General features: G+C 53.0%; 2 protein-coding genes and 1 long non-coding RNA gene across 11 annotated transcripts in view; 2 read left to right on the top strand and 1 right to left on the bottom strand.

The window, feature by feature from the left end:
• DNAJC5G (DnaJ heat shock protein family (Hsp40) member C5 gamma) overlaps positions 1-7,590 on the bottom strand; it is a 17,920-nt gene extending 10,330 nt beyond the window's left edge. For 2 of the 5 annotated variants that reach the window (XR_014051778.1, XM_081484158.1), the window contains exons 1-3: positions 7,469-7,590; positions 3,693-3,933; positions 3,157-3,278 (exon numbers count right to left, since the gene is read on the bottom strand). Coding sequence is in view for 2 of the 5 variants with exons in the window: in XM_081484158.1 (XP_081340284.1) it covers positions 3,157-3,278; positions 3,693-3,720 (150 nt within the window). In the remaining 3 variants the exon portion in view is untranslated. Of the gene's footprint in view, positions 1-3,156; positions 3,279-3,692; positions 3,934-4,129; positions 4,264-6,480; positions 6,805-7,468 lie in introns of those variants that run through there. The other 3 variants (XR_014051779.1, XM_081484159.1, XR_014051780.1) reach the window with 2 other exon arrangements.
• On the top strand, positions 2,483-4,027 carry LOC145503803 (uncharacterized). Its single transcript, XR_014051783.1, has 3 exons — positions 2,483-2,758; positions 3,255-3,367; positions 3,473-4,027. It is a non-coding gene; the product is annotated as an uncharacterized LOC145503803 (long non-coding RNA).
• SLC30A3 (solute carrier family 30 member 3) lies at positions 4,791-21,844 on the top strand. Of its 5 annotated transcripts, XM_081484153.1 has the most exons (9): positions 4,791-5,043; positions 7,693-7,755; positions 8,493-8,674; positions 9,269-9,415; positions 9,512-9,665; positions 10,338-10,536; positions 10,765-10,870; positions 11,118-11,252; positions 12,159-12,971. In XM_081484153.1, the coding sequence occupies exons 1-9, from the start codon at positions 4,949-4,951 to the stop codon at positions 12,305-12,307; spliced, it is 1,230 nt and encodes a 409-aa protein (XP_081340279.1). In that variant the 5' UTR covers positions 4,791-4,948; the 3' UTR covers positions 12,308-12,971. The 5 variants fall into 5 exon arrangements, with proteins under 5 accessions (XP_081340279.1, XP_081340278.1, XP_081340282.1 ...); XM_081484152.1 differs by lacking the exons at positions 7,693-7,755; positions 12,159-12,971 and adding an exon at positions 19,937-21,844; XM_081484156.1 differs by lacking the exon at positions 7,693-7,755 and having other exon boundaries at positions 9,326-9,415.

Raw genomic sequence — 21,844 nt, 5'->3', positions numbered from 1 at the left:
GGAGATGGAAAGTTTTTGAGGGAAGAATACAATTTTTAAAAAGAAAAGCAGAGAAGGCCTGTAAAAGTGATATTTAAGTCAGGACCTGAAGCAGGTCCTCAGATGAGTCGTGAAGACATCTGGCAGAGTGTACCTGGTTGTAGGACCCACCTGCACAAAGGCCAGAGTGGCTGGGGATCAAGGTGGGAGCAGTATGAAATGAGATCAGAGGGGTTGGACTGCATAGGGCTTTATGGGCCAGTGCAAGCCCTTTGGCTGATACTGAGTGAGATAGAGAGTGAGGAAATAGGTCTAGTTGCCTAGCCTGGATTGAGGCTAGACGACAGGGCAACAAAAACAGAAAAAGGAAGACAACTAGGAGGCTACTGCAATAATCAAGAAGGCAGATGATGGTGGTTTGGACAAGGATAGAAAGAGGATTTGTTGACAGATTGGATGTGGAGTAAAAATAAAGAAGTCGAGGATGATTCTAAGGTTTCTGGTCTGTGCAAGTGGAAAGATGGGGTTCCCATGTTCTGCCCGGGGAGGACTGTTAGAAGGCAATGTTTGGGATGGGGTGACCATCAGGAGCTTGGTTTTAGATGAATCTTGAGATGCTTTTAGACATTAAAGAGGAGAAGTCAAGTTGACCTAGGTATATGAGATCAGAGTTCAAGTGAGAGATCTGGGAATCATCATGTAAGATGCCACTTTTTAAGTTTTTTTTTAATAGAAAGTTTCAAACACATATAAAAACAGAATAGTCCAATGACCCTCCATGTACCCATCCCCCAGCTTCAACAATCGTTTCTTGCTGTTTCCAGGTAGTCTTTAGAACCTGTAGACTGGATGATATCTCCATGGGACTGAGTGTAGAAAGGTAAGAGAAGGGGGTGACCAAGTCCTGGACTATTCCAGCATTAAAAGGTTGGGAAGATGAGGAGGAACCAGCAAAGAAGACTGAAAATAAGCAGTCAGTGAAATAAGAGGAAAACTAGATTATGGAATCCTGGAAGCCAAGTGAAGAAATAAATAATCCTTGAATAACAATTTAATTATGGTATGATAAGTGCTAAGGAAGAAAAAGAAGTGTGCAATGAGAATGTATAACCTCCACTAGCCTGGTTTGGGGGAATCAGGGAAGGCTTTTTTGAGGAGGTGACATTTAAGCTGCCGCTTTCCTTCATCCTCTGTATCTCCAACTAAATCCTGTTTCCTCCATCCTGCCTTCCACTCTGACAATCAGCTTTTCCTTTCTGGGATGGCTTTACGGAAGACTGTGTATCAAGCTGGGGACACAGTGGTGAGAAAGACAACACCTGTCTTCAGGGAGCTCATGCTCTAGTGAAGAGACAGACAAACAAATGATTTTGTTATCATGTGGTGAGTGCTCCCAGCACCTAAGCACAGTGGGGCCTTGAGATCACCAGGGAAGAGCAGGTAACCCACCTGGGACAGGGGGCGGGGAGATCAGGAAAGGCTTTCCAGGGGTAACACCTCTGTATATACCCTTTAGCCTGGCTTGGCTCTTTCACACGTTAACCCTTGCCCACAGGCTTGGATTCCAAATCTTGCCTGAGACCTCTGGCTCAGCCTACATGCTGACCTCAGCACTGGGCTTTGCTCTCCTTCTCTCCCAATGTGAATTGGTCCAGCCAGGGTCCCCCTGAAGCTCCCTTTTGAGATGCTCTGTCATCATGTGCTCTGGAAACTGGCACTGACCTGTTCTTTTGGGAACCTCCAGGGCTCCCTGCCTCATCTCCTTTGGGACTAAGAATAGCCTAAGGACACACCTTAGGGAAAATTAGTATCTGAAGAAGAAGTAAGAGCATCAAGAGTGGGTAAATCAATAACCCAAAACTGCAGAAGAGAAATCAAGTCAAAGCCAGGAGGAGAGAAAACACATCCATCTTGTTCACCAGAGATCCCCAGGTGGGAGAGCAAGGTGCATGACAGGAAATGAGTGTTCAGCGAAGGCTGAATGAAGTGCTCCATACAGGGCACCAGCCCTAAGCTGTCCTAACTCCTGCACAATCTTCCCATCTCCTCTCCAGGTGCAGAACGTCTTCCTCAGACCTGGCATTCAAGAGGACACTTTGCAAAGATTTTCACAGGGCCACTTGATGGTTTCTTGAGAAACAGGTGCAAGCTGTCTGTTTCAAAGCCAAGCTTTTCTTGCATAAATTTCCAAGCAAAAGAAACTGTTGGTATTCTCCCAACCCGTTGCACTCGGCTTTCCTAGGCAGCATGTTCCAAGGCCAGGGAGCCGAGGGGAAGGGCAGCCCAGTGATCCATCTGCTCCGACGCCCCTTTCCCTTCCTGCCTTCTTGCTCCCTGCCGGATGGCGGGTGGGCACGTGCCAGCCTCTGCGCCCCCTCCCGGGCACCTGGGGCTGCTGTCCCTGAGCCATGCTGGGGCTGCCCAGGAAAGGAAATCCCAGAGGAAGCCATTGTTGTTTTTATCACGTCCCCCTGTTGTCGTCATTGGCTGAGGCGTGTCTAGCGGCCCCTGCCCCGCACAGACTCCCGCGGTGTCTGCCCATTTTCCAGCTCGCCGGCGCCGGCCGCTCCGGTCGAGGCTACCGCACCCGAGCCCTGGAGGGATCCGTGGCCCCCACGTTCCCGCCCAAAGGCTCTCAGAGTTGGCCAAGTCCCAGGCCCGGTGTGGAGCTTCAAAAAAAAAACCAAAACAACAACAACCCGACGGCTCCAGGCAGGACGTGCCCGGGGACCTGAGGGAGGACATGAGTTGCACCCTGATTATGACACGGACGAACAAGGTGACCTTGGCAGGTGGCTTCACCTCGCGCCGATTCAGTTTGCCTCCCATAACCCACGGAGGAAGCTGAGGCCCCATGCTTCTCGGAGAGATTGAGGGAAGAAAGCCACCCCACCCTCTCTCCCTTGCCGCGCGTGGACTGTGGGCTGGATCTCGCGCGGAGAGCTGGGGAGAGGAGAGCGCGTGGAGGAGAGGCTGGCGCGGGCCCAGCGCAGGGCGTGGGTGGAGGCGCGGCGCCCAGGGCGCGCGCAGACCCTTTAGTGCTTTGGTTCCGCACCGCTCTCCAGAGCGGTACAAACCCTCAGCACTCGCCGCCCGCAAACCTTGGCACGAGCCGCACTCTCCCCCGCCAGAACAGCCAGCCCGCCGCCCAGTTTGCCTAATCCGTTCAAGCCTCACCTCCTCCGCGAAGCTCTCCCGGGTTAACCCTATCACTTCCAACCACTCAATCTGGCATGTACTCCAGTTTTTTGTTGTTGTTGTTGTTGCTGTTTTAGGAAGCGCACACACAGTCTCATTGTCTGGAAAAACGATGTTGGAGTTAGATGTCTATCACCAGAACCCTAAATTCATTCTGACTGGTGTTCACAAGTCCGGTATATTCCGAAGGGTGTGTATGATGGGCTTCTTGCCTGGGCTAACTAACCACTCCCACCCTTCACCTTCCGCACCCATGCTAACTCTTCCCCCTACCCCCCACCCCTCCTCTTCACAGAGTGTCACAGTGTGGAGTGCACAATCCATCACCATCCCCTTTTCATTCCACACTGGCGGCAGGTGTGAGGGGCAGGAAACATTGTGCATTTGAAGTTTTAACTCCCAGCCTAGCCACCGACTTCGCTGTAAGCCACTCCTTCCCCTGGGCTTTAGTTTAAATGAGGCAAAATGAGCTAATGCCTGGGAAGGTGCTACAGCTTTGGAAGTAAGGAATCCACCTGCTGGCAAGCTGAGCGCTGCCTCCATGAACTTGGGGCTTGTGACCACTGAGAGGTGGCGTGCTCTTCCCTCCGGCTACCCCAGCCTCTGAGCGACAGAACTGCGGCCAATGCTCTCTGTCCAGTTGCCAGTGCGGCTCCCTGACCCGGGAAGGAGAGAGGATGGGGTTCCAGTCCTGGTCCTCTATTCATTGGTCGCATGACTTTGGACACCTCTTCTTCTGGGACTCAGTTTACTCATCTGAAAAAATAGGGATAACAATTGATTGAAGGAGGGTTGGAAACTTTTTGTCACCCCATGTTTCTGTTTAAAAATAATCATTAGCGGTACAGTGTTTGGCAGCAGATTTTGCTCGCGAATTCCGACCTCACATCCTTCACAGAGGGGTTTCTGGCCAGAGTCCCTGGAGTTCTCCCCGATTTGTCATACTGCTCACCCCACGTCCTTTTTCTGGTTCTCTCCTCCACACCTGTTTCTGCCTCCATGTGTGGGGAGCTGGGGCCACAAGATGACGAGTGGCAGAGAGAGGGGTTGAGATGCCCTGGGGTGGACCTGCACAAGTCGGTGTTCCTTGGGCGAAGATTGGTTGAGAGGTCCCCAAACTTGAAAGTGAAAGTCGCTCAGTCGTGTCTGACTCTTTGTGACCCCATGGACTGTAGCCTACCCGGCTCCTCTGTCCATGGGATTCTCCAGGCAAGAATACTGGAGTGGGTACCTGTTCCCTCCTCCAGGTGAATCTTCCAACCAAGGGGTCGAACCCAGGTCTCCCACATTGCAGGCAGATTCTTTGGTATCTGAGCCATCAGGGAAGCCCCTCAAGCTTGAGGAGCCCCGCTGGTGGGCGGGGCTAGGGGAGGGACTAGTCAGTCTAGGGGCGGGGCTATGGAGATAAGCGTTCTCTAGAACAGGGTCGGAGCGCAGAGCGCTCCCACCGCCCCACCTGGCTCTAGCGCCGGAAAATAGAGCCATGTCTATGGGGACAGGGCCCCGGAGGCGGGGCTTAGGCGTGGGGAGAGAGGATGGGGAGCCTGTAGGCGGGGCTTGGGGAGCTCGCCCCATGCGGGGCGGGGCTCCGGCAGCCGCGGGAGCCGCAGTTCGGACTCCCGGCTCCACAGCCGCAGCAGTTGCCTTCACTCTGGTGGCCCCGCGGCCCTGCGGGGAGTCTGGGGGTCCGCCGGCCGCTCGGACTTGGCGCAGGGCCCGCCACGCCTCTCCCTCCCTCGGTGTGGCCTAGACGGTCGGGGGCCGCGGAGAAATGGAGCCGTCTCCCACCACGGGGGGCTCGGAGACCACTCGCCTGGTGGGCCCTCGAGACCGCGGCGGAGCTGGTGGCGGCCTGCGTTTGAAGAGGTAAGACCAATCTGGGTCGGCCCTCGGCCGAGGAGGGGCGCCATCCTTCTGCTTTCCGTCTATTTCGTTGTCTCTCTCGGCCGGCTGGCCTTCCCAGCGCACCACGACCCCCTTGGCTTCGTGGCGGCCGGGCTCAGCCTCTCTGGCCGCGCAGACGTCCCCAGCTCGCACAGCCAGCCCTGGCCCCCGCAGGTGGACACCCTGCTCTGGCTCCTCTCGGCTACCCTCCTCCCAGTCCCGAGAAACTGCTCCCAGGCCCGCCCCCCCCAAGTCCCTCGACCTTCCCCGCGAGCAACTGCCCCTCCGTCGGGCCGGAGTCCGCTCCAGGAACCCCGATGTACCCACTGCTCCGGGGGCCCTGCCATGGGAGCCCCTCGGAGTCCCATCTGCAGGCCCCCGGCCCTACCATCCGAGCGCCCGGGTTCGGGGAGCCGCCTCCAGTTGTGGACACCCGGGCCGAGGATGGGCCCGGGCTCCGCAGCAGGTCTTGCCGGCTCCTAGCGGGGCGGGCGGCCGCGGGGAAGCGAGGGGGCGGTAAGGAAGGAGCAGGTGCGGTCTGGGCGGCGGGGGTATTCCCGGCTCCGCACAGACGGGGCCGGGGGCGGCGAGGTGTGAAATGAGGCGCGCCGAGCAGTCGGGACAGCGGGCCGGGGGCGGCCGGAGAACCGCCTCCGCGTCCCGCCGGCTCCGTCCGCCTTGTCCCTCCGAATGGCCGCGCCGGGCCCTCCCTGGTCACCTCCGCCGGCCTTTTTGTCTGTTGGCCCACCGTCCGTTTATCTCGGGAATTTGACAGAGTCTCCGGCTTTTTCTCTTTCCTCATCTCTCCTTTTCCCTCCCAACCCCTGTCCCTTTGTCTCTGATGCAGTGCCTCTGTGTATTTCTCGCGCCTTCCCTGGGTGGAGGCCGTAAACCTGGATGGGTGGGCGAGTGGATGAGCAGGAGGGAGGGAAGAACCCCCTCTGAATCCCTCCCACGGAGGACCGCAATTGTGGCGGCTCCAGCCGTAGCCCTAGCATGTCTTCACATCCCTTTTGACTCGGCTTCAAGACAGTCTCCCCTTTCTACCTGTCCCCTCTACCCCACTCAATATTATTTGTTGTTTGTCCGGGGTTTCAGAGGGCCAGAGAGAGAGAATTGTTTTTCCTTCTCTCTAAACAGCAGGTAGCCCCACTACCACCCACACATTAACAATGAGGCTTCTTTAGTGCCCAGTTAATGCCAAACAAAAGGGAGCAGCCTGTTGATGGCTGACTACCTTGATGCCTGGCTGCACTGTGTCTTCTGGGGCCAGGAAAGGCATCTTGCCCACTGCCCCAAAGCCACTCACCCTCTGCTCTTCAGACCTGCATCTCTGACTCCCAGCTTCGCTTCATTCTCATATGACCATTAGTCACCAAATCTTGCAGTATTTTCTGGAAGGGTTTCTTCCCTACCTACCTGCCCCTCCTCTAAAATTCTGCGCAGGGAGCCTCTGGCCTGGTCTGCTCTGGACCACTCCATCTCCTCTCCTCTCTTCCTCCCAGACTAGTGCATCAGCAAGGTCATTCATCTCACGGCTCAGGAAAGATCAAATCAATCAGTGCATCTTCCTTTATGTTCCTTTGAGCCCATCACTTTCGTCCTCAGTCCTTCCCTTGGTTCCTCACACTTAAGCTCCAAGCTGCATATCTTGTCATTGTCATTCCGCATGTCTGGAGCCCCATTGTTTACCCCTGTGAGGTTCTCCTTATTCCCATTAGAGTTGGTCACTCCTTCCCCTGTGATCCGAAGTCCTTTGTTCATAACCCTTCTGGCCCCAGTTTCTCCTTGCATAGTAAGTCATTTGTGACACATGTCTCCCACCAGCCTGAGCTTCAGTACATGTACACTGCCTGGTATATCTTGTTGAAGAATGAGGACAGATTTCAAAGCCACCCTCATCTCCTGTCTCTTCTGGAAACACACCTGATCATACCCATCTAGATTCTAAGTCTTAGAAGGGGATTCCAAGAAGTTAATCTACCTACCAGCCCTCCACTTTTCCCTAGAAGCACCAAATGTGCCCTCTCCTCCCTCCCACCTAAATTCACCCATTGGCAGAGCTTTCCTCAACCAGAAGACCCCCAGGCACCCCTCTCCACTTTACTACTGGGATTGCCTTTCTATCATCTGGAGCCTTCATCTTCTCTCAAGGCTTTTCTTGTCACATAGAATTCCCAGGACTGTACTTTTCTACTTAGGTCCTTTATGCTGTGGAAGGTTCTATTCTCCTCCCCCTCGTCCCTCCACCCCGGAGTTTAGGTTGGGTGGTATTAGGGTTGAGAATTAGGCCAGAATGGACCGAAAATTCAGTCAGTCTGAGCTCAGCCTCTCGCATCCCCAGGTAATACTAGAGGTGAGCCCTCTCCCCGCCCCCAGACCCATTCACTGGTCCAGGGAGGCTTACAGTCCTGTGCAGTTAAGGCGGCCTCTGCTGGGTGCTTATGGTCCCACTGGTCCAGCTAACACATGACAGACTCCCAGCCCAGCGCTCTTGCTGCTGCCACCCCAGCCACAGCAGTCTGCACTGTCCCTTCCCCATGACAACCCAGCTCTGGAATCTGGCCAGTAATTCTCCGTGCCAAGAACTTCAGACTTTTTGGGTCCCCACATTCTACTCCTCTCTTAAAGGGCCACATTCAGCTGCATGTCTAGAGAGGGAAGTGGAAGGACCGGGAATGGAGGCATCTGGAGGTAGGTCCAGGAGGGAAGCCAGGTCTGAGCCCCAGCTGGCACTTTCACACCACTTCCCCATGGTACTGCCTTCGCCGGCATGTGCACCTCCTCTTTATCAAAAGCCTCTCCATCTGCCCAGGCCCTTCTCAGGGGCCTCCTTTGGTTGTTTCCCTGGTGTCCTCATTAGAGTCAGTATATCCCTCTATCCGAGCCCTGATAGCACTGTTTTAGCTGCTCTAAGGCAATAGCTACCTTCTACAGCATCTCACAGTACTTAGGTAGACATTTGTCTTGTTCGCCAAAGGCTCCCAGAGATTAGAAAGGATACCCAGTTCATTTGTATTTCTCGTGATGCCTACCATAATGACTTGATTTGGTTGGAGTTGAATCTCAGCTCGACCACTAACTAGCTGTGTGGCCCCCATAAGTCCCCTCCCTCTCCGAGCCTCGTACATCTAATTCCTTAGTCAGTGGTAGACTAGCTCATCTCTAAGGTGCTTTCCTTTGTGCTGTGAGACTCTGGCTCTGTATATGAAAGGAAAAGGGAGGCTGCGATCTGAGTCTTCCGTTCAGCCCCCATCTCTCCTGTGGCCCTCTGTCTACAAGGCTCCTGGTTTTGACCAGGACTTGGAAAAGGAGAGAGAGAGATGGGACATCTGATGAAGCTAATCTAGGGGACCCAGGACCTGGGAATGAGGAAGGAGCAGGCGAGCCCTTGAGCCAGGCCCCAGTTTGAACTATGTTGCCTGTCTCAGTCTCTTCACAGAGGCCCCCGAGCCCCTCCCTGAGGAGCCCAAACCCGTGGAGATGTCCTTCCACCACTGCCACCGGGACCCCCTGCCACAGCCGGGTCTCACCCCGGAGAGGATGCAGGCGCAGAGGCAGCTGTGCACCGCCTGTGCTGTGTGCTGCGTCTTCATGGCCGGGGAGGTGGTTGGTAAGTTAGCAGCTCCTCCAACTCCATCCTCAGGATGCCTGCCTAAGTCCCCGGGGGGAGATGCAGACAAGGTGGGGTTGGCTGGGACGCGGGAGCCGGGTGTCCAGAACTCAGGAAGTAGGAGAGGGTGAGGGACAGGCAGTACCAGGGGGATTCAGGACTGGCTTATCAGTACATACAAACTGGTCCTTTAAAAGCCGTATTTTCTTCTTATTAAAACACGTTATTGTTGGGACTTCCCTGATGGTCCAGTGGCTAAGACTCCATGCTTCCAGTGCAGGGGGCCTGGGTTCAATCCCTGTCAGGGAACCAGAGCCCACATGTTACAGCTAAAGATCTCGCATGCCACAACAAAGATGGAAGATCCTGCGTGCTGCCACTAAGACCTGGTGCAGCTGAATTTTTTAAAAGAATCTATTACTGTAGAAAAACTAGAAAATGTGAATGAGTGAAAAGATGTGTGATCCCATCACCAGAGAAAAACCACCATTCACATTTTGGTATATGTCCCCCCGATCTCTTTTCCATGCCTCCACACGCACAGCATGATATTTGCTTAATGGAACTAGATGATACGTCACTTCACCCTTGCAGGTGGGTACTTGGCGCACAGCCTGGCCATTATGACTGACGCGGCCCACCTGTTGGCAGACGTGGGCAGCATGATGGGCAGCCTCTTCTCCCTCTGGCTCTCTACCCGTCCAGCCACCCGCACCATGACCTTTGGCTGGCATCGCTCAGGTAAGGCACCTGCATGGCCTGAGGACCCTTCGACCTGGCCAGAAGGTACCTCTCAGTGTCCTGGGCTGCTCACTGACAGCTTGTCTCCCCCTGCAGAGACTCTGGGGGCTCTGGCCTCCGTGGTCTCCCTCTGGATGGTCACTGGCATCCTCCTGTACCTGGCCTTCATCCGCCTGCTGCACAGCGACTACCACATCGAGGGGGGTGCCATGCTGCTGACCGCCAGCATCGCGGTCTGTGCCAACCTGCTGTACGTTCCAGTATGGAGCAGGCATCATGTCAGAGGCAGGGCGATGGGTCCTCCTCCAGGCTGGGAGAGCGGGCTCTCTCTGCCCAGCAGACCCGCAGCACATGCACACAATTCTCGCCTTGCTGCCCTGGGGATGTCTGAGAAGGGGCTGGGGTGGAGACCTAAAATTCAGGGTCAACAGACCTTGGTTAAAGGCCTGGTGGGGACCATCATCAATGCTGTCCCATTTAAAGCACATAAGCACCACTACGGGGTAGGTAGTGTCACCCCTGGCATTCAGTTAATGAGAGGTGGTCGAGTGGTTAGGATTCCAACTCTCATGGATGAGAGCCTGGGGTTTGATACCCGTTCAGGGTGCTGAGTTTCTGCAAGCTGCACGGTGTGGCCAAAACAAATAACCAGAGGTGACAGGGGCCTTGCCTGCCCGGGGCACGTAGCAATTTCAGTAGCAGGGCCAAGATGTGAATCTACATCTCTAGTACCAAGTATTCCTCCCCCCAGGCAGCTCTGTTTGTTTCTCTTGGATAGTATTGCTTTCTTCTGGGGACTGGGAAAATAGGGAGAAAATAGGTAGAGAAAGGGCTCCTGGGAGGTAAGAGGAGGGGGCGTGAAAGTGGGTGGAGGAGGCTGGGAGCAGGCCACCTGGGCTGAGCTGCTCTGCTTCCCCCTCAGAATGGCTTTTGTGCTGCACCAGGCTGGGCCCCCCCACAGCCACGGGTCAAGGGGGGCAGAGTATGCACCGCTGGAGGAGGGGTCCGGGGAGCCCTTGCCCCTGGGGAACACCAGCGTCCGGGCGGCCTTTGTGCACGTGCTGGGGGACCTCCTGCAGAGCCTTGGGGTGCTGATTGCCTCCATCCTCATCTACTTCAAGGTACCATGTGTGCAAGCCTGGCCCAGCCTCCCCCTCGCCTCTCTACATCCCAGCCCTGCCTTCCCTGGGTCCCCATCCCCACCCCACTCCACCTCCCAGCTCCACAGGACCCCTGGCCCAAGGTTATGGTCCCTTTCCCCTCTCAGGTCCTGTTTGTCCAGGGTGCCCCTAGATCTTCTCCCAAAAGGTTCCCGATTTCTAGGTTCTTAGGGCTTTCTTTCTCTTCAGCCTCAATACAAAGCAGCTGACCCCATCAGCACCTTCCTCTTCTCCATCTGTGCCCTTGGATCCACGGCTCCCACCTTGCGAGATGTTCTCCGTGTCCTCATGGAAGGTGAGTCCGACGATGCTGCTTCCCTGCATCCCCAGCACCGGGCCCTCCCTGACCCCACTCCATGACTAGGTGCCCCTCTTTTCTCTGAAGAGTGTGTGGGGAGAAGGCTTATTGCTGGAAGGGGGATTTAGGGATGGAGTGAACTGTGGGGATCTACAGTGTGAGTGGCACAGAATGGGGGAGGTGGGGTCCTGACCTCTGGGCAGGAGCAGCTTTGGCAGTAAGGTGTGGTGGGTGCTACTTGTAGGGACCCCCCGAAGTGTGGGCTTTGAACCCGTGCGGGACACCTTGTTGTCGGTGCCGGGAGTCCGGGCAATCCATGAGCTGCACCTGTGGTCCCTGACGTTCACGCACTACGTTGCCTCCGCACACCTGGCCGTTGGTGAGTCCACACTAGCCCCAGCCAGTTACTTCCCAGAAACATTTCTCCTTTCCCCTCCCACCCTCCAAACATAGGAAGCTGGTCTGAATTACTGGGACTGTTCCCATCTCTCTGGCTTTCTTGACCTCTAGCTCTGACTTTTGTATTTCTCTGTCTCTCTCATGCATGTTGGAGCCGTAGACAGGGTGTTCTAGGGGAGGTTTCACCCTCTTTAAAGTAGTACAGGGCATCAGCAACCCTTTAAAGATCACTGGTACCCACAGGTCTAAGTGATAGGGCACAGTGAGGTAAATTGTGGCTCCTCCACTCCACATAACTTTTAAAAATGATGATTATGAAGACTGTATGGCAACTAGGAAAAATGTTTATGGTATAATGCTAAGAGAGAAAGCTGAATATAAAATTATAGCCACATTATGATTCAACTATTTAAAATATATAGGGTGACTCACAAGCTGACAAAGGATTTTTGAGTTTCTTCCAGATGCAAGAAGCAATCAGAGACTTGCAATTTGGATGCCAAAAATATTATACTCTGTAGGATATTTGATGGTAACTCTAGAGGGACAATGGGAACAGAATATTTGACATCTGGATCGTTGTGGAAAATCGGGTGGTGTGGCTGCTGAAATACACAGCTGTATACTGACACCCAAAGAGAAGAAGCAAATAGCAAAATAACAGTTTAGCGTGTTAGCCTAGTCAGTTAGGGATGAGTCTCCCCAACCTTTTCTTTGAACAGTTGTACACTGTTCGTACAACAGAGAGAGAAAATAAAGCTCCCATTCAATCCTGGCTTTCATGCCATGCAAAACCCCTGGGTCCCCCTTCACCCATCCTTATCTGGACCCCGGCCTGGCTCCCCACTCCCCTGGGAGCTCGCTGCTTCTTATCACTCCCCCGCAGACTCCACGGCCGACCCCGAAGCTGTCCTAGCTGAAGCCACATCCAGGCTCCACTCCCGGTTTGGATTCTCCAGCTGCACCCTGCAGGTCGAACAATACCAGCCCGAGATGGCCCAGTGCCTGCGCTGCCAGGAGCCCCCCCAAGTCTGAGCCCCGGCCCCAGCCTCACCCCACTGCCAGGCCCAGGCTCTGCCCTGGACTCTCCTGCCTCCCTGCTCACAGAGAAGGGACGGAGCTGGGCCTGTACCCTTCCCCTCTCCCCAGCTTCCACCTGCCACCTGTCCCCCTCCCAGCCCCAGTGGGCAAGACCAAAGTGTGTGTGTCGGGGAGTGGGCCGGAGTCAGGCTGAGCAGGGAAATCAGTGCAGTTGGTGGTGGTGGGGGGTAGAACGCCTGTGGTCCCCGCTCCCCATGGTCTGGGGAATCATCAGTGTCCTTTCTGTGCAGTTCATTTGTCTGCGTGGCAGGCTGGCTGGCTGGGGGCATCTGCCTGTCTGTGTGCTGTCCGTGTGCCTATGCCTGGGGGAGGTCAGCAGGGGCCCCCTCCCCACGTGGCCCTCGCTCTGTCTATGCAGAAGCCCCAAAGCCCGCACTTTGTTCGTGTGTTCTAGCCCTGTGGTTCTGTGTCTGTGTGTTTCTTGGTGCTGTGGCCTGTGTGTCTCTGTGCCTTGCGTGGCTGTGCTGATGAGTCTGCACCATCTGTATGTCCGTGTGGGGTTCTGTCTGTCCATCCTTCCGTTGGTGCTGTGCCCTTGGCTGTCCCAGAGAGAGGGAGACTCCGCTGAAGCTCTGCCAATAAACTTGTGTCAACTGCACCTCTCAGCCCCGTGCTGACTCCTTGGGAGGGGGACATAGAATCGGTCATCTGGGAACTGAAGGAAGCCCTCGGCCAGAGTGACCTTGCACAGCCCCCTCTGTCCCCTTCCCAGCCCCTCCACCCTCAAAGATCTGTTGCAATGTCATGTAGGCTGAAACCCGCCTGTCTCTTTACTACCTTCCCCTACTTGGCAGCATGGAGTCTGGGTCCTTGACACAGGGGAACACCCACACATTCTGGGCTTGGTTGTAGGAGAAAGCCAGATGGCAAGGGGCCAGGAGATCCCAGAGAGTCATTCTGACAGGGTGGCTGGTGGACCGGAAGCTATGGCCATGTAGGGGAGTGATTGGACCACAGTGCTGACCTGGCTATGTGCTCAAGCTGTGGGAGGTGCTGGGGAGCAGCCCCCAGTCCTGGCTGCCCCAACTCTGGCTCCCAGCAAACAACTGGAGTCCAGGTTTAAGCTAGGGACCCCAAGGACCTCATTCATCATTACCCTCCTTTTGCCTTAAGAATCACGTATTTTGACAGATTTGACCTTAAAAGTCAGTCTCATTAAGGGATTGTTCATTTTCTCTTAAAAAAAAAAATCAAACTCTGTACTTTGATTTTGGATCTAGTGCAAGAGTCCACTAGCCTTCCCATCCTAGGTTGATATAAATTCCAACCTGCAGCAGAGACCTGGAGCAATTTCATTAGCCCATGCATATTTCTGCAAGGCTTCTCTCCCATAATGGAAATATCTTTATTATTAAGTTATCTTGATTTTTCTCAATCAGGAAAGCAATACACGTTTGCTTTAAAAACCTATCGAAAGAGGGACTTCCCTAACGGTCCAGTGGTTAGGACTCTGCACGTCTACTGCAGGGTGCACTGGTTCCATCCCTGGCTGGGAAACTAACATTCCACAATCCATGTGACCCAGTCCAAAATCAAAAGCTATCTGAGGAAAATGTATAAAGTGAATGATTCCCCTAAAATCTTACTCCCAGAGAGAATGCCTATTCACAGTTTGGAGTCTGCTCACATTTTCTCATCTTCTACAAGAACGTAAAAGGATCACTTTATAGTGAGAACATGTAACCTGCTTCTGTGATTCAGCTGTCCATCTGGGTACATCTTTCCACATCAGTACACAGAGATTTCATCACTCATTTTAAGGTGTGGCTTTTGGACCCATTGAAGATAGGCCTGCATATTCTGCTCTCCAGCTGGGGGCCATGGACCAGGCTGGGTGAGTTGCTTGCTGCCAGCCGGCTGGCCTAAGTCGAGCACGGGAGGATGGGCTGGCAGTCCATCACACTCAGCGCCAAAGCTGCCCCAGCTGCAGTCTATGCTTTGCTAGTTCCTGATACTTTCTCATTTTACGACTCATTGACTATAGGCCCCAAGTGACAGGATGGGGGTGGGGAAGAGGGAGGAAATGAAGAGCGGAGAAAACGAAGACTAGATTTTTACACTATGAACAGCCTTAAACGGCAGCCCTGCCTTATATGTACCAGACTGTGTCCCCTTGCAGGGGAAGGGACAGAGCTCACACAGCAAGCAATCCATCTCAGCCCCCGACCCATCCACTCCTGCAAAACAAGGAAGAGGAAACAGAGGCTCAGAGAGAGAATGGGACTTCCACAAGGTCACCCAGCAAGTGACCAGGGCAGATGCAGAGCCTGGGCTCTTGCTTGCTCCCATCCAGGCCCTTGGAAGCTCTTGCCCAGTTGAGTTTCTCAGCAAAACTCTTGCCTGCTCCCTCCCAGCAACCTGCTGCCGAGGGCTCGCCCATCCTGGCACTTTGCACTCAGACCCCTTGGTTCTGCCTCGGCCTTCTGCTCATACTCTGGTCACTGGTAACCCCGCTGCATTCCAGCTTTCCTAATTACTAAAAGAGGGGTGATGTGACGTTGTGGGTGTGAGTGTGCCTGGTATAGAGAGGGCACAGAGGAAAGGGTTACCTTTTGTGTGGAATCTGAGAAGCAGGGGAGGGATTTCAGGGCAAAGGGTGACCTGGCATCTTGACAGCGGGGACAGGAGCCCACATTTATTGAGCTTATACTTGGTGCCAGGCACTGCAAGGCAGAAAGTGTGATCTGTGCTTTACAGATGGAGAAACTGAGGCTGACCCTACCCATGCAGCTAGTCACTGTCAGAGTTGAGTCAAATTCAGCGCTGGCTGCACGAAGTCTCCAGCCCCTTTCCACACCACCCTGACTTTCCACCCCCCCCTCCTCCAGACGTTGCTCTGTTAGCGACAGGGAAGGACAGAAGAATCAGGAGTGTTTGTCCATTCATAGGGCACTCCCGAGGGAGTCCAGGAAATTCTTATCTGCAGGAGCTGCCCGTCCTCCCGATTATCTCCCCAACCCACCTCTCCACTCGCTTGCCCAGCAGGCCCGTTCCTTTCAGTGTCCTTCCTTGATAATAAAAATGAATGGTGGAGGGAGAGGTGAGGAGAAAGGGCCAAGGAGGAGCGAGGACCAAGGGGAAGCTTGAGGAAGAGCAAAGCACAGGAGGGCCCATCCTCAGCCCAGCCCTGGCAGCTCTTTACACGGCTGGTTAACCAGGGGAGGAGAGGGGAGAGGGCCCCTCTAGAGGCTGAGAGGGACCAGGAACAAGGGAGAACCTGAGGAATATGAGGTGGACTGGAGGGTCAGAGTGCAGTTGTAGGAGAGTTTGAGAGAGGCCAAGGAGCTAGATGGAAAAACCAGAGTGGGAGGCAGTGAGTTGAAGGGCCTCGTGCTGCGGAGACACGAGGGGGATGTTGGGGGGGTGGGGCGGGGATCGGGGCAGCTGGGCTGGCCCTGCCCTCCTCAGGGAGATGCTCACCTAGGGGCAGCCGGACCAGCTGGCCACAGGCGGGGCCAGGCCTTCCTGGCCTGAGGGGCAAGGGCTGAGGACTCAGGAAGCCAGGGGGCAGCCTGTCTGTGGCCAAGAGCAAGCTCAGAGTGATAAAGCGGTGTCCTCCTCCTTCCAGGGACCCTGCTGCCCCTTCCAGCACTTCCCTAAGATGTGTCTGGCTGCCTCGAGCCACGCTGGGGAGCAGCGCCCCCCCGCGGCCTGTGGTAGCAGCCCAGGCAGCTGGAAGATTCTGGAGGGGCTGGCAGGACCTCAAGTCATGCTGGGAAGACCCCTGCCCCTCTTCCTGGAAGATTCCCCCACCTCTGTGGGGAACTGTTTAGGGAGTTCCTTTTATGGTTTTTTAGGGGATTTGGGGGGTTTTTCCTTTTTTTTTTTTTGGCCACACCGTGCAGCTTGCTGGATCTTAGTTCCCCAACCAGGAATGGAATCTGGTCCCAGTAGTGAAAACGCGAAGTCCTAACCACTAGGCAACCAGGGAATTCCCTAGAGAATTTCTTTTATACTTGAAAAACTTTTCCTCTCCAACTGTGAGAGCTCCCTGGACCTCCCTGTCCCAGCTCTGAATCCCCAGACCATCCCCATGAGCACCTGGTCAACACCTTCCAAAGGGTGCTGGGCAGTTCCCAAGTGCCCGTGGGGCAGAGCCCGGGGCTACACATGCCTGATCTCAAAGCCTCCTGCAAAGTGGGTCCTGTTGGCGGGACAAGTGAGAGAGTGGGGTGGGGAGCACGGGGAGGAGGAGGGGCCCAGGGTTGCCAGAGCCTGCTCCCATGCCTGCAGCTACACTCCCCACCCTCCCTCTGCCCCAGCCTTCCTCCCTCTGCCCTCTGGCTATAGTATCCACAGCCCCTTGTGTGGGTGGTGCTCACTCAGAGGACAAGTCTCCTCTTGTCTGGACTGAACTTCTGCACCCGGCACCAACCTAGAGGCCATGGTGGCTACCCTGGGCCACCCTCACACCTCACCCGTGAGCTATTCCCAGCCTCTCCTCATGAGCTAGAACTCCCAGTCCCTCTGTTACCAAGCTCCTACTTGCTCACTGCACAACAGGCCAATAAAATTGAGAAATGAATTGTTGGGTCAGGAAATAGCGACTTTATTCAGAAAGTCAGAAGACTGAGAAAATGGTGGACTGGTGTCCCAAAGAACCATCACACTGGAGTTAGAATTGAGGCCGTGTTTATCGTTTATGGCCGTGCCACATGGGGTGTGGGGTCTTAGTTCCTTGAAGGGATAGGATGCGTGCCTATCTCTTGTGTTGACAGCTAGACTGCAGGAGAAGTCCCTCAGGCTTCTTCTGTCCTAAAAGGGGAGGACACGTGGTTGGTTGGTACAGACTTCTTGGTGCTGGAATCTTTTGTTCTTGGCAGCTGTTTAGGTAGGTCTGGTCACAATGTTCCTATAAACCTCCAACAAGACAAATATTATTCTCTGTTCGGCAACTTTTTATCTCTATGTGAATGGTAAAGTGTTAAACCTTTAAAGATCAGAACCTTGAGACTATCCTGTATATTTTTAGGCTATAGGCAACCTTCTTAATTTGTAGCAAAGGTAATATGTGTGTATTAGTCGCTCAGTGGTGTCCGACTCTGTGAGTCCATGGACTGTAGCCCCATCAGGCTCCTCTGTCCATGGAATTCACCAGGCAGGAATATTGGAGTGGGTTGCCATGCCCTTCTCCAGGGGATCTTCCGGACCGAGGGATTGAACCCAGGTCTCCTGCTTTGCAGGCAGATTCTTTATGGTTTGAGCTACCCAGGAAGCAAAGGTAAAAGTCTAAAAAAAAAAAAAAAAAAGAAAATTAAAATTAAAACAAGCAAATAACAAACCAGATCCTTCTGGAAGATTTTATGGTTAATTCCTAAGTTAATTCTCCTCACAATTGGAGAAAAGTGCAACAGCCTCTGCCATCCTAGCCTAGAGCTATGCACTTGGGGAAGACTGCAGGCTCTGGTTGTGGACAGGTTTCCTTTCTTAAAGGAAAACAAAAAAAATCTTCCCAGGCTAGAACACGAAAGCTCTGTGTAGGTAATCTCCAGGTGCACCCCTTTTGAGTTTTCTTCTCTCCTCTGGTACCGTGCTCATGGCACCTGGTCCCAGGGTTTACTGCCTGACTTTCTCTGACCCAAACAGTCAGAGCATCCATTTCCATTCTCTGATTCCCTTTGGCTCAACCAAGACAGGCTATAAATTTTAAAAGGACTGTCACCAAAAAGCCTAGGGAGGAATGAAAGGGAACCAAATCCAGGAAATAAAAGACAGCTAGAGCTTCCCAAAATAAGCAGGTTTCAGACGTTAACAACAGCAAACTTGCCTTTTCCCTGACCTTGGAGTCTGCCCAGAGATCACCTCCTAGCTCCCTTCCATCTCACCCACCTGCTGCACCAGAGCAGGGTGAGATCTGGAGCCGGTTGCACAGGATTTCTGAGAGGAGGGGCAAGGGGCTGAGGTTACTTGTAGATTGATAACAGCCCCTGAGGGAAGGCACTGCTTTCCTCATGTTCGTCTCCCCAGCACCAAGCTCACGGCCTGGCACCTCATAGACTCTCAGTAACAACTGCTGGGAAGGAATGAACTGATCGATGGAAGGAGGGGGAAGGAATGGGCATGGGGTCAATACAAAGCCGGTAAAGTGCCCTCTTAGTCCCCAGGCCCCCATCCCTGGCTCAGCAAGCCTGTGCCTTACAGGCTGACTCCGCAGGGCAAATTTGCAGCACAGTTTTGTTGCTGTTCCATAGCTAAGTCATGTCTGACTGTTTGCGACCCCATGGACTGCAGCACGCCAGGCTTCCAGGTCCTTCACCATCTCCAGGAGTTTGCTCAAACTCATGTCCGTTGAGTCGGTGATGCCAACCGACCATCTCATCCTCTGCCACCTCCTTCTCCTTAGTAAGAAGAGAAAGGAGTGGCAGAGGATGGTAAACAACCTTTATCTCCCCCTTCTCCTGTGGTGGCAACTAATCAGGTGCCTTCAAGGAGGAAGTAATTGATATTTCTAGAAAGGGTCCTCCAGGGTGGGTGGGGTGCCATGGTCCTGCCTGGACACTGCTTCCCCCCAGCCCTACCACAAACTCATCGTGTCTAGCTTCCCCCTGAGCCCAAGGTGATGACCCATTAATTAATCTCCTGAGGATCCATCACAACTTTCCCAACCTTTTCTAGACTTTCAGGTTCTAATTCCAACATCTTTTATTTTTTGGCAAACAACCTAAGCTTCTAAGCCAGTCCCTCACTAAGCCCATGAACTTGGTGTCTCACCTTCTTCCCACAGAGCATCAGAGTAGTAACTCTTGTGATTAAGTCCGTGCCTCAGATTTCATTCTCTGCGGTCTCCTGCAGAATCTGATCCTGTCCACACCTCTCCACATGCCTCACATGCCTGAAATCCTGGGCCTCTCTGAGAACTTTTTCCTGAGTTCTTTTCCACCCTTTCTGAGATTCAGGTTTTAGCTGATTGCTTTTGCTCCCATTCTCTTGGTGAACTAATACAGAGGCACATATTTAAAGAGTTTTCATTACCTTTATGTTGATGATTCTGTCAACAAATGTTACTTAAGCACCAACTATGTGCTCAATACTTTACTAGGTGCTTGGTGCTTGGGGTATATTAGTGAGTAATATCCCTATTCTCATGTATGTGTGCGCACTCAGTCATGTTCACCCTGTGACCCCATGGACTGTAGCCTGCCAGGCTCCTCTGTCCATGGAATTTTCCAGGCAAGAATGTTAGAGTGGGTTGCCATTTCCTACTCCAGGGAATCTTCCTGACCCAGGGATTGAACCTACATCTCTTGCTACTCCTGCATTGGAAGGCGAATTCTTTACCACCGCACTACCTGAGAAGCCTGCTGTTATGTTATCACATATAAATATCACATCGACCTCTGTTGCGCTTGATCCAATTCCCCAGCTTTGTTATGGACGTGACATCTCCATACAGATGTCCCACAGCAGCTGAACAGTATGGTGCCCAAGCAGAATTCACCTATCCCCACTCTAAGCTGGCTCCCTGTCTACTCCCATCCCTGTTCTCCCAATCCCAAGATCCTGCAACAATATCCTAACTGGATTCCCTGATGATGGAATGACTCCTACCCCCATCTCTTCCAGGTGGTTCCTCCAAGACTAGTCTTCCTAATGGACTCCTTCTCAGCCCTGCACCATCACCAGTACTGTCCCCCACAGTCTACAGGATATTGTTACAGAATTACAGACATGTGTCAATGGGCTTCCCCTGTGACTCAGATGGAAAAGAATCTTCCTGCAATGCGGGAGACCTAGGTTTGATCCCTGAGTCAGGAAGATCCCCTAAAGAAGGGAATGGCAACCCATTCCAGTATTCTGGCCTGGAGAATTCCATGGACAGAGAAGCCTGTCGGGCTACAGTCCATGGGATCACAAAGAGTCTGACATGGCTGAGCAACTGTCATTTCACTTCACCAATACTATACTAACAACTTGCAATCCGCATGTCACTGGGAACTTCCAACTCTACCCTTTCAACTTACAGCTTTAAGGGGCACTAACTGACTTGCCCAGGGTTGCAGGTCTTTAGTGAAAAGTGGCAGGAATGGGATGAAGATGGTCTAAGTGGAATACCTATTATGAAAGGATTTCCTTCTTCACTGCAATAGGGAAGAGCTGGGGGAAATGATTTTGCAAGGAAAAAAGGGAATATATTAGGTTAGACCTGTTTTTCACAGAGGTATGTATTTAAAGAGTTCATCCAAGAGTAAGTGTAAGTAGAAAAGAATGTTAATATTTGTAAAGTGCTAGAATAGTGTTTGGCACATAACTAGAGCCATGTTAACTTTTTTTTTTTAAAAAGAAATAGATCAAATCACTTAAGAATCTCAGGAGGAAAGGAGACTAGGAAACTTCATTTTTTTAAGCTTTATATGGTTAATGCTAATCACCTGGAGCACATAAAGTTGCTTCTTAATGGACGTGAAACAGGCTCAGCCATGAGTGTTCTGTTTGAAGGTCTGTTTTCGTTTCTTACTGATAGCCTCTTTTTATTTCCCAGTGTCATAAGAGCTCCTTTCTGGTTGGAGGGGAAAAGAAGTGTATTCAGCTTTGAGCTGTGTTATGATTAGGAGAGCCAAAGGGAGGGGCAGGAACACCTCCACCACTTAGCCCTGAGTGGAATGTGTGTGCCGCTTGGCAGCAAACACTGCTTCTACTGAGGATGAGCCGTGCTGAGTCCTGTGGGAAACTGCATGTGACAGGGTCCCCAGTACTTGGGAAAATAATTTCTGATTTGTTCGAATAGCCTACGAAGGGTAACTGAAGTTCTCGAAAGGAGTGGAAGCGTTCTAAAACGGATAGTCTCCTTTCCAACCAATCAGGTCCTCCAGGTACCCGAGGGAGAACTCGTCAGGGTCAGGGGTTTGAAGAGCCTGGGAAGGGCTAACATTAGGGGGACTGGAGACAGCTCAGTGTGCCAGACAAGCAGATGGTGTTATATCCAGTCCCATCCTTTTTCTAACAGTGCCTGTGGCTATAAACTCCTATTTCTGTGGGAATCTACCTGCAAACTTCCCAGTCTGGCTCATCAGACTCTCGACTCTTGACAATACGGAGCAGAAAGTTTCTGCTGGGTCCAGGTACATTCTCTCACCACGCTGCGGACAGAACTGCCACTGCTACATTCAAGAAAGTAAGATTCTTTGTCCTGCTCCCATCCACCTGACAAAGCTTGCCCCTTCCTCAGGAACCAGCCCGAACCCAGCTCCGTGGGCCTTTCTGACTCCAGGAAACCTGTGCTGGTCTCTGAGAACCAGCTTGCCACACATGCCTTAGACTTCTTCTCTGGGAGTTTAGATTTGTGCGACTTGTCTCTCCTATTGCCTTTGGATGCCTTGAAAGCCTGAAATAACTTTTTCCTTTTTATTAGAAAAGTGGTCCTGGTATGTGACTACAAGTGATGTGACTTCAGTCAAGCCACCTTTTCTAAGCATGTCTGCATCTGTAAATAGTTGGAAGTTTAGCATAGGATTAAATGAGAAGGTGGAAAAA

This window comes from Giraffa tippelskirchi, chromosome 4, assembly GCF_054371585.1.
Source record: "Giraffa tippelskirchi isolate mGirTip1 chromosome 4, T2T-mGirTip1v1.2.pri, whole genome shotgun sequence".
Lineage (NCBI taxonomy): Eukaryota > Metazoa > Chordata > Mammalia > Artiodactyla > Giraffidae > Giraffa > Giraffa tippelskirchi.
The sequence above is the reverse complement of the archived record's forward strand: the minus strand, read 5'-3'. Positions and strand labels throughout refer to the sequence as shown.